Source organism: Zophobas morio, unplaced genomic scaffold (assembly GCF_036711695.1).
Source record: "Zophobas morio isolate AGI-343-1 ecotype UQ-CSIRO unplaced genomic scaffold, CSIRO_AGI_Zmor_V1 ptg000030l, whole genome shotgun sequence".
In the NCBI taxonomy this organism is placed as follows: Eukaryota; Metazoa; Arthropoda; class Insecta; order Coleoptera; family Tenebrionidae; genus Zophobas; species Zophobas morio.
The window spans coordinates 19,876,749-19,888,779 of record NW_026972135.1 but is presented as its reverse complement, the minus strand read 5'-3'; the positions used below and the strand labels follow the sequence as shown (position 1 = coordinate 19,888,779).

Below are 12,031 nucleotides of genomic sequence, written 5' to 3'. Positions count from 1 at the left end.
TGTATAAAATGCACTTTTAAGAATATGTTAATTTTAAATTTTTTATATGATGATAACATGTCTTCTACTTACTAAACGTAGTTTTCTTCTTGTTTCCCAAGAAGTTTGTAGTAATTTGATTACAAAAAAATACACCTTATAGAAAGTTTCCTATTACTTAATAGTACGATTTTTGTATTTTTCAAAGGATAATATTTTAAAATTACTTTTAAATGAGAGCTAAGTTTTGGTTTAGCCCTTTATAATATCATTTAAAATTGCTAATTAAATAATAATTGACTGCTATAATAAAAGTTAGAGCTTAGCTGTTGACCAGTGTAATTATTATTCTAGTGATATTTGAGTTAAAAAAATGTATTAAATATGTAACTTGATCAATTCAGTTCTTTTGAAGATTTTAACAAAGTAATTTCATATAAACTTTTTCGCTGAAAAATGCTGCTGAGCCTGAGCATTGAACATGTTATGTCACTGAAACTTTTTTTAATAAATCCCATTGAAAAAAGTACTTTTATCACATCTAAAACGAAAACGCTTAGTGTCAGTTATGTCTGCGACGAAAGTTCGATGCGGGTAGTTTAGACAATTTTTCGCTTTTCATTATTTAGCAATAATACTTTGAATTTTGATTAACAAAAACTCACAATATAAAAATCGTATTATTTTGGAATGGGATTTAATTAATTAATGTGTATCTTTTTCTTACCTCGATGTGGTTAAATTTTTCCAAAAATATAACCATGTTTTTAAAACTTTGTGTCTGGAGTCTAATTATGTGCCAACAACCTTTCAACTAACATTTCTACACAGTTTAATAAATGCTTACCAATAAAATAAATTTTTCAGTGCAAGATGTAAACAACAATAAAACAATGTAACTGTCTGTATCAAATAAGGAAGCTACAAACAAACCAGTCAAGAATTGTATAGTAGCTAATGTTGGCTTTTATTATTTTAAGATAAAAATAAAGCACCGAAAAACATCTATTTTAACTTGGACATACAGTTCCGCGTAATGACTGAGAACTCTTTCTGCGAAAAACTTTGTTTTTGTATCCAAAGAGAATTTTCTACACAGGTACATTTGTTTTCATTTTTATAAAAACAGATATTGAACGAATGATTTATTATTTCATTCCTAAATATTAACCTTGCCCCGTCCACAAAATATAATTAATATTTTGATTTGATTCGGGTATTCGAGGATTGTCACACCTCCCAATAATGAATGATGCTAACTGCATTTTTTAAATTATGACCTCTGCAACTACAAGATTGAATAAAATATTTGCTTCTTTTCAATTTTTAGTTCTGAAAGTCCATAATTTACCCAACAAATTATTTTTTCCATTTAAAATTGTAAAATCACTCTTTAAAAAGTGTCGGTCCCAAATTTTGATAATTACGTTACCTACGCCTCTGTTTAAAAATGAAAATGACAGTGCTGGTTATGCAACCAATATTACGTCATCGGCCATGTGTGCTCTTCAGTGTTTATTATCATTTTTTTCTCCATCAGACTCACGCTTAAAACATCGCGAAAGTAAACACCCATAATAATCTGACCGGCTTCAAACTGCAATAATAATAATAATAATAATGTGACTGCATTATATTATACTAAGGTCGCAACTAAATTTAGCCGAAGGACGAAAACAACATTTATTTTCAAATTTCTCTCTTACTTTAAACATGTTTCGTTCATTTGTCCACAAGTGACAACATCGCCGATTTACAAGAGTAAAATAATAAATGTGCACTTCTGAAAATCAGAAACCGAAAACACTATATTCAAATGGTGGCGCCAATCCATCGGCACGCAGCTATGTTCACGACTGTGTCAAAGATGGCGTCCAAATCGATTGTCACATCTTCAAACTGTAAGAAATGTCAAATAATCACTTTAATCGGCTTGATTTATGATTTCAGACAAAGAATTTAACATAATAATGCATGTATTGCAATTTTTTCGTTTATTAATGAGCACCCGTAGGAATAATATCTATAATATAGTTGGCTGTAACACAGGGCCTCCAACGTCAAAACGTCAAAATAATGCGGAAAGAAGCCTTTTTTGTCAATAATGCATGTGTTTCTGTTGTTCTTAAAGTCAGGTTTGTTTCGTTGTAGTTTAAATTTAATTACTGAGAATTGTTGGGGTCGTAGCGAAATTTGGGAATGGTTGTTGTTTTGAGGTTAGGGATCAAGGTGTTCTCTACCTGTCACATCGCCTTGTACTATTTTCGTTCATCTAAATTTATCTGTATTTTATTTTCGGTGTGATAACGTGTGAGAAATCGCTAACAAGTGTTTTCGTCGCGTTACCAACATAAAAAGTGACTTTTCCTTTAATCAGGTGTTAATAATTTTTCATTCAATTTTCCCCTACGATGGAAATTCTCACAAAGAAAAATCAATAATGTCCGGGCGTTTCTGCATATAGAAGGCCGTGTGAAGCAGATTTTCCGGTGTGCGCAGGCGCAATAGACGATCAGCTGGTTTTCCATTAGGCAAAACCACCAACAAGGTTGATGGTTTGGTTGCCGTCTTTGCGTCAATTTCCACCCGGAAAAGTCCGGAGAATGACCGGAAACGTGTTTGCTTTGCTTCCAGGCCGAAAAAATTGAGTTGGGAAGGGCAGTTGGATTCGACCGACCAAAACAACAACATCACCATGACTTCCGAGGACCTCCTTCAGCCTGGGCATGTGGTCAAGGAACGGTGGAAGGTAAGGAAAAATTTGTGTACTGGTTGAATTGTATTTGAAGAGGTGATTTTTAGGTCGTCAAAAAAATCGGTGGTGGAGGATTCGGTGAGATCTACGAGGGGCTGGATTTAATTACTAGGGAACAAGTGGCGTTGAAGGTTGAGTCGGCTCGCCAACCGAAACAAGTGCTTAAGATGGAAGTGGCGGTGTTGAAAAAGCTACAGGGGAAGGAACACATTTGCAGGTAGGGGAATGTTGTCAAGGTCATAGTCTGGTGAATGTAGTGTGTAGATTTGCTTTGTTCTTAGTTTTAATTGATAATGAAAATTCATTCTCTGTTCAGTTTCCACAAACTTTCTATATGGTATGTGGCAAATTACCCAGTTTTTTTTTGTAACTTTAAATTATAAAAGTCATTAAATTTACTATCACTTACAAGTGTTGATTTCGTGTGATTTTACAATTTGACAGCTTTTTCTTTTTTCAGTAAATTATAAAAAAATAAATTTTGAAATAGTCTTAACACTTATTATTATGTAAATTAATAGTCGCTGACAAAACTTGGCGACGTGGTGGATTCGCAACAATAGCCTACAGTTGCTTTGTCAAAATTTTTAAGCTTTAGCCAGTGCATGTAAGTGTCAAAACAGAATGACACAAGTGACATTTAAGCATTCACCTCACGTATACGTGACATTATAGTGTTAACATAAATTTTTATCAAATTGAATTGTGGCTAAACCTACATCTGTGTGTAGCTTACAAACAAACAGAACGGACTGCAACGAGTAATCTTTAAGTGGTCCATGGGCTCTTGCCCTAGCTGCATGCAGTACAGTTCTATTGCAGTTAAAATAGCTAAAAATTAGTTAACGTAACGTTAACAGTTCAATTGTTTAAGTTGTCGTATGTGCAGTTGCGGCCGTTGAAAAGTACCACACTGCATTTTGGCGCATTATTTGAAAATTTAAAAAATCGCACAGCCTAAATTAGGTTTTCTATCAAATTTGACAATGCCACTGTCGCTTTGACAAAACACAATTAACAATTTAGATTTTTTTAACCACCGGGAAGAATTGGTATAAAGCATTTCAGATACCCTAGAATACGTACAGAATGCCGTGTTATCAATACCAAGACGTCTCCTAAGCGTCATCGATTCAGCTGGTGCTACAATAAAATATTAACTTTTGTTGAGTTAAAATTTTCTCCTCTACGACACTGTTTTCAGTAACATTTGCGATGACATTTGCAAATTCAATTTCGGAGGAGTTCACAAAGACAAAATTTTCAACATGTCAGCTTCCGTAATCGTTGCGTTCTATATTTAATGTGTAACTAGTATCGATGCCGCTGAATCTGCGTGAATTTCAAGGAAAAACCAACCCTTTTTTGTACCGTACAGTTATCCACCTGAAGATTAATCGCTTCGCTAGGCGGTTTCGGTGCATCCTTGCACAGGTGATTTGCTATTTGTGTCTGCTGTCTGCTTATAACAACTTACAATATACAAGTCTCCTAAAAATTTTGCCGCAATTGACGTTTCTTTGTCCCTAAGTTTTATCTGCATCTTTAGGACATGTGGTTTATAGGGGATGTACTCTCTCAATAGGTCAATTAACATCAAAAACTACCATCTGTGTAAGAGAAACATTGTTCTATAAGGAATCAGAACAAAGTTTAATAAGAATTAAAACTGATTGTAAATTTTCTGATCTCAACAGAATAGTGACATTTATTGTTTCCTAAATAAGACCGTTCAATAATATTGTATATCAAATTTTTCAAGTAAATTGGATTTTTTTTCTGTCCATCAGTAATTCAGCTCTAAACATAGCCAGTAAAAAATTGGTCGAAGCTTCTTTACAAAACGTTAAAATTTGATTTACGATTTTTGTTTTGTGATAACCTTTTTAAAGTAAAAATCAGTGGCGTAAATATTAAGGAAGTATTGTAATCGAGACTTCTAGAGTACGAAAAAGTAGGTCTCTTGTTTCCGTCTGTCTGTCTGCCGTCTACCGACTGTCCGCGTCTGTGTCGATTTTTATTAGACACATTATCTGCGAAACTCTGGACCGATTCTTGTCGAAATTTGTATGTATATTAGGAATATTGCTTAAATGATACAACGCTAAACAAAATTTATCTGATCATCCTCACCAACGATGATATGATTCCATCTCTAGCTTTTATAATAGTAATGATATTGAAATTTTATTTAAAAAAAAGATACTCTCTCACTTGTAGTTTATGAATCCTTGTTGAATTTTTACCCTAGGCGTCCAGATTTTCAAAACCAATTGCTCTGAAGAGTTATCGAAAGCGTGGTAAATCGTTAATGAAAATTTATCCATTTACGCCCTTCTCCCCCCCTAAAAATTGATGACGTAATCTTACAATTTTGCCGAATAAATGTTTTAAATTTTATAAAATAAGGTACTCCTGCATGTGTAATTTCTGAATCCATCTTAAGCTATTAGTCTAGACATGCAGATTTTTGGGAAAAAATCAAAATTGTGTAATAACATTTTGCAATTTAAATGCGAAACGATAAACAAAATGCTCTGAAATCTTGTAAACGTTTAATGGTTATCGTAAGCATAGTAAATCGTTAATCAAAATTTATCCGTTTATCGCCTTCTAAAAAAATTATGACATGATCTCGAAATTTTACCGAATGACTCTAAAATATGCACAATATCTATTAGAAGTATATTCTTATGGTTTATCAATCCATTCATATTTTTTAGAATCGCTTACACAAGGTGACTCAAATAATTAATGAATGAAGGGACATGTTTTATTGCCCATCCCATTTTCCCGAAAATTTGAGGATGCAGTACTATTATTATTAATAGTACTGCACCTATTCAAATTAATATGTATACGTGTCTTTCTAAAATGCTGATGACGTCGTTAAAAAATATTATATAAAAAAAATTCACTGCAAACATATGCATATAATGCCTCTTTACCCGTACTTTAATAATCCCCACACATATTAACTTTATTCTATTTTAGAACCATAATCTTGTTTATAAGCACCCAAATGCGGGCATAAATTGGCTTTTACGGCACAAATTAGTCAAAAATTGCCAAGCAACGATTGATTATTCATTTACATTAATTAAGTATTCAAACAAGCTTCGATATTCAACATTTTTATTAAAGTTGGGAAAATAACGTTTCTTCAAATCATTCCCTGGGCGACTTCAAATTCTTCTAAAATTTCTTTTGAATAAAATAAATATCCGCTCCTTCAGTTTGCATTTTGAAAATCGAACTATTTAACAAATAAACAACGTGGTATCCATGACAACATCAAAATAATAGCCAGCTATATTATATTAAAGTTCGCATTGGCACAGTTCACACAATTTTGCCGAGTATACTCAAAATTTCGTTAAAAATATTTTAGAAACTAAAATAGAATTACCCCTTCGTCGGACTTTAAACATTCCTTGGTGCTATAATGTCCCTAATTATGTAATTATAATAAATATATATAAATAAATAACTATTAGCTCTTCATAAAAAAAGAAATAAAAAAAGTTTTTCGAAGCTGTATTTATTTGTCCGAATGTACTTTAAGGGCGAGAGAGGTTCTGTCTAAATAATCTTCGACCAATTTATTAATTTCTTATACTGTTCCTACTATTGTCTATGTTTTTTGGGAAAAAACCGAATGTGCTTAATTAATTAAAAATAAGTCGTCTTCTCTGTATTGAGACAAAATCAATCAAATTTCGTTTCTTTTAACATGCATGCTTTGATGTCGGCGCTGATACGGTATGACAGTTTTGCCAACTTTGTACAAAAAATACCAATTAATATAATAAACATATACTTGGTAAAGATGTTTCCACTATATACATTAATTACTTAATTAACTGTCACAAATATTTTATTTTAAACGATCAATGCACATTGTAGTATGTATTTGATTGTTTATAAACTTTAGTGAGCTAAACCTTCTCTCATTCATGAAAAATCTGCAATTGCTAAAACTTGCAAAACAAAAATGCAATTTTTTAAAGGTCTTGAAATTTACTTTACTGTGTAGCATTTGCCAAACAGTAAACATTTCCAATTCTCACTGCAGTTGTATGCCAGCATCTTTTTTTTTTGGTACAGTTAGAATAAAGATTTAAAGTTTAAAGATTTTTTAAAAAGGGAGAAATATAGTGCTTTCAGACACTGTAAAATCAGCGAAAACTGCCTACATTTGATTTGTCAAAATTTTGTGCACATTGAAATGTCATAACAAAATGACGCAAATGACAGACATAATGTCGATTATGGAATTATTTATTAAAGTTTTGGGTTGTCTACCGAAAAGGTCGATTGACTTTTCCAGTCAGTAGTTGACAGTTAAAGTGGTGTTTTGTAATCGATAGTGGTAAGGTGAAAGTGTCTAGCGCGGATCTATATTGAGTTCTTTAAAACTATTTGTAATTTAAATTGATATGATTATAGTTAAAATTTGACTGTATCATAACCTAACTTTCTTGAACGTTTAATAAAAATGACATAGCACCAACATTTGAAGCGGGTTAGGCAATAGGATCGGAATAAATATTTCCCAGAATTAGTTAATTCCACAGCCGGCTCAGACAGTATTTTATTTATTGACCACGCTGTATTTCTCACGACAAAAACATTTTCGACATTACTGTTTTTTCCGTTGAAGTTTTTTTTATGTAGATAATCGGATGATTTTCCAACTATTTCAACAAAACTGGATTTGTTTGTTCTTCAGAGCTGAGGGAAGTTCTGTCCAAATAACTTTAGACGTAATGTTTTTGTTTTATTTTAAAAAAGAGAAATGTTAGCATAACTGTTAGATAGGAAATACCAGTATAATTCGTATTTTTTTATTACAGTGTGTATGTATGTATTATTGAGTTAATGAAGTTAATGTTTGCATAAGTACTTAATATGAAGTCTTATCTACCGAAAGAGCAATAAAAACACGATCAATGACAGCCATGAATTTTGAAGATTTGTGCTTGATGGAATTTTCGTCTTGTCACATTACCGTCAATTTGGAAGTTTTGATTTGATTGAATTTTATTAAAATAATGTAGAAAACATGTTCTGATTCGTGTATTGTGACAACATCCACAGTTGCAAAGATGTTTAAATCTGTAAGTAAACTTGCGAACATTAAAATCGGGCCACCTTCGCGAAGTTGGTATAGCGTGTTTGGACTGGCCAGCACGTAGCCCGGATATGAATCCTATAGAACATCTGTGGGATGAACTTAAACGAAGAATTAGAGATAGGATCCCAGCTCCTGGGTTACTCCAAGAGCTGAGAATACCCGTTGAAGAAGAATGGGCTAATATCCTCACCTTAATTGAGTCCATGAATATACGAATGTGAGCGGTTATTAGAGCTAGGGGTGGCAACACTGAATATTAACATAATTTTCTACTTTAAATTGTTGATTTTGTTAACATAAAAAATTTCGTTATTGCACAATTTTCTTTTTTTGCCCAAAAAAGAATATTGCAAAACAATTTCATGAAGTTTTTCGTAACTCTGTTTTAAAGACAAACATCTGGTCTTTCTAATGGCTTTTTTAGTTTCTTTGAGTGTAATATAGTTCGGTGGAAAATTTAATTCAAAGTCAGACGTGAATAGTGGCTCGATTTGTGGCCCGATTTCGATGCTCGCAAGTATATATAATGTGAAAATGTTAAGGTGGCCGTTTAAAATGATTTTAAGCTCATTTATGTCACTTACCTATAATTGACACTTATTCCATCAATTAACTATAATTAACATTTCGAAGAGGCAGTTGTCAATTATATTTACAAAACTCAATGCGGTTATCTAGCGAGTATAAAAGTGGCAGTAAAAAATGTTTCATTTGTTGCAGATACACTCACAAATACACAAAATTATGAAAAGATCAAAAACATGCACATATCCGCTACGACTCACCCTATAAAAACGTCAAATCGGTATCGATTAAAAATAAATGTAGGTAAAACATAATGCTGAAAGGGAGTGTCATTTCTTTTATTTACTACTTCAAACATAAGTGGATGGCTGGCGTTCGCCTTTTTGCTGTGTACGCTTTTAGCGCACTCGCCATTATTTTAAACTTTACATAACAAATTAATAAAGCCACGTCGCCGTGAAGCGACTTCACTTTTTGTTCCGTTTTATTTATCATCACCACGTGCTCGTTGCTGTATTGTTTGCTCATTTATTAATGTCAGAATAAGTTATCATTGCGAATATATCCCGTAATAATTGTATGCGGCGAATGTAAATCATGTTTTATGTTTACCGTGTGTTATTAGTACTCCTACGACACGATTATGCAAATATCACATATTTAACATTTTGTTTATCGTCGGGCGAATCCGAGCTTCTGATAAATCTATAAATACTAATACTCTCAATTTATTTCTAAATGGGACTGTCGTTTTGCTGAGCTTGTAATGTTCCCGATATAAAAAATATAATTCGCGAAGAAATATTTAGTATTGATTTTTTTGGTCAAGGTTGAATTCAACTGTCAAATCAAATACGGCACTTGCCCATAATTGAGAGTTTTTAATTTTACCCCACTTAATTAAATACACCTCATTTACTTTGATGAATTGACGTTTGAATATTTTAAATTTAGATATCAGATGTTATCGAGTTTTCTGCAAATACAGAATTGAAGATGCTAAATATTCAAATGCGAACCATGGATTATAATTATAAAGTGAGTGCACAATTATTTGAAATGCCTAGTAAAACGATAGTCTTAACAGATTTTAGCTGAGCACTTAATTAATACCTGCTTGAAAACTCTGTTTAAAATATATAGGTAATATCACAGTTGCAGTTAACTGTAGTAACACTAATTGTGCTATGGTAACTATTGACAATATCTAGTTATCGATTTACAGTAGTGCATTGATAAATATTACATTATTATTATTGTAACATTATTAACAATTAGCTAAGGTTATTATGTTTTTACATTTCCAATTTGACAGTATGGCAAAATGTCTGATTCATTTTTTCTCACGTTCTAAGGCTTTTACAGTACGAATATGTCGATCCCATTTTTTTTCCAAACAAAAAGGTGTCTTTACAATTTGCTTTGAATATTCATTAGTTCATTACAATGTCAACATTTTGAGTTACCAAATCTGCGTCACTTTTCCAAACGACAGTCTGATGATTATAAAGCTAAAAACGCTAAATCTGTGAATTCACTCACAAAACGCTTGATAATATATACTCGTGTAACCATGAAGGAAAAATGACAGGAGGGAACATGCCCCATTGAACTAATGTTAAAGAAATGCCGGGAAAAGAGCTCCACGCAAGAGCCATTTATGATCCTTTCCGTACCACATCGGGAATGGCCAGTCAACAACAGAGGATCAGAGGCCGTTTGCTTTAAAATGCCTCCATAGGCAGTAAAAATGACTTACTATTCGCTTACTTATAGTATAAAAATAAAAATGTTTCTAGCAACATGAAAACGCAAGTAAATTACACTACTACTGTTTTTATAGTCTATCTTGTTAAATTATTTTTGTGTTTTATGGCCAGTACCCGGCAAACGCTTTCCAGCACGCCACTGAAACAATCAGTTTCTGGGAGGAGCTGGAAAGGCCATTTATGACCCTAGTCGAAAATGCGGTACCAGGCACTTTTTCAAACTATCTTCCCTCCTCTCATTCTACCTCCATGCTTGTAACCAAGGTAAGAAAATTAAAAATAATGAAGTCATAAAAATGGGCCGCCGACGTGTATGTACTGAAAGTAGAACATCTTCATGCTTTTGTTGTTGATGTTTACAAAAAAACTGAATTGGGTTGTCAAGTTTCCCATAACTGAGTCGTTTTATGGTATTATTAAAAAATGAATCTTGGACCACCAGGTCCACCTTGGTCGTTTTTCAAAAAAAATATATAGTTCTTCTAATTATTGGAATTAACAAATTCAGGTCATCTGAGAAATAAAATTCAGTTGACTTTAAATTACCTCACTCAGAAAGGGCTACTATCTAGAAAGATCATCGGTGACAATATTTACAGATAGAGGAACAATACCGTGGATTCAAAGTTTTACGAAGATTGGAAATGGACCTTCGTCTCAGAAAGTTATATTGAAAGATCAAAAACTGAACAAATAAACACCGCCACAAAAACTTGGCATAAATACAATCATATCTTAATGTTCGTAGAGCTTCCAGACTTCTGCTGATTTTAATGCTTTGATTCTACAGCACCTATCAATTTCACAAATTGTGAAAACGTAGCTGTTTAATTTAAATCAAAACAAAGAATCTTTAAAAAAGCGATTGCATTCTTCACATAAAGAAAAAATCCTGACTGAAAGGTAATATGGATTTGCCAAGAACCGTTCAACCCAAGATGCGATTCTTTTCTTGTATGAGTATACTTGATATTTTTAATAATCATTAATCCCTAGGTGTCTTTTATGGCTTAAAAAAGCATTTGAAACCATAACACACAAATTGCTGCTGGAAAGCTTTACGCCTATGACATACGAACCCCTCTTGACTGGATTGGGTCCTATCTCAGCGATCGGTATAAGAAAGTAACTGTATCAGATAAAAACAACAATAAGACTCTGGTAAACTGAAAGTAGAAACAGGCGTACCACAAGGAAAAGTGTTAGGACCGTTTTATTCATCATATGGATCAACGACTTTATTTGCAGATGACATACTAACGATATAGTAATAAACAATTTAGTAATAAATTATGATAAAAAGATTTTTACATCTACTAGAATAAAGCAAGATGTTAGCATATTAGTGAAATTTTAAAACACATCAGTTAAACAACAAATCAGTCAGACAGCTAGGCAGACTCACTATCTACAGTATGAATATGTTACAGTGTGTGTTACGGGAAATATTAACAATTATAAAAAGTGCGGAGAGGTACATAAATATACCACATGGACATGCGATGATATCTATCTACCTTTTTTTTAAATTAACAAAGGTGAAAGAGAGTCCCTTTGAAATGTCAATCTTATAACAAATTACCGCAGGAATGTCTAAAGAAATCAAAGACAATTATCTATTTATTCATTATTTAAATATTTCCAAAATTTAATGTCGTTTATAACTCGTCACTCATCTTCGAGTCGTCTTGTAAACTATACCCTTGCGTAGTAATAACTTACATTATATATAATTAGCTATCATAACTTGTTAAAAAATAACTATGTACTTGTAAATGCTATTTAAATTTTAAAAAATAACACACTCGTGTACTTGTGGTTTATGAGTCCGCCTTGATTTTTACCCACGGCATCCATATTTTCAAA

General features: G+C 32.5%; 1 protein-coding gene across 4 annotated transcripts in view; it reads left to right on the top strand.

Annotated features, from left to right (window-relative positions):
• Positions 1–12,031, top strand: part of LOC135138978 (tau-tubulin kinase homolog Asator) — a 59,534-nt gene that overhangs the window by 24,468 nt on the left and 23,035 nt on the right. For 2 of the 4 annotated variants that reach the window (XM_064069036.1, XM_064069039.1), the window contains exons 1-4: positions 1,834–1,880; positions 1,930–2,114; positions 2,614–2,728; positions 2,782–2,951. In XM_064069036.1, the coding sequence (XP_063925106.1) occupies positions 2,056–2,114; positions 2,614–2,728; positions 2,782–2,951 (344 nt within the window). In that variant the 5' untranslated portion in view covers positions 1,834–1,880; positions 1,930–2,055. Of the gene's footprint in view, positions 1–1,808; positions 1,881–1,929; positions 2,115–2,613; positions 2,729–2,781; positions 2,952–12,031 lie in introns of those variants that run through there. The other 2 variants (XM_064069038.1, XM_064069037.1) reach the window with 2 other exon arrangements.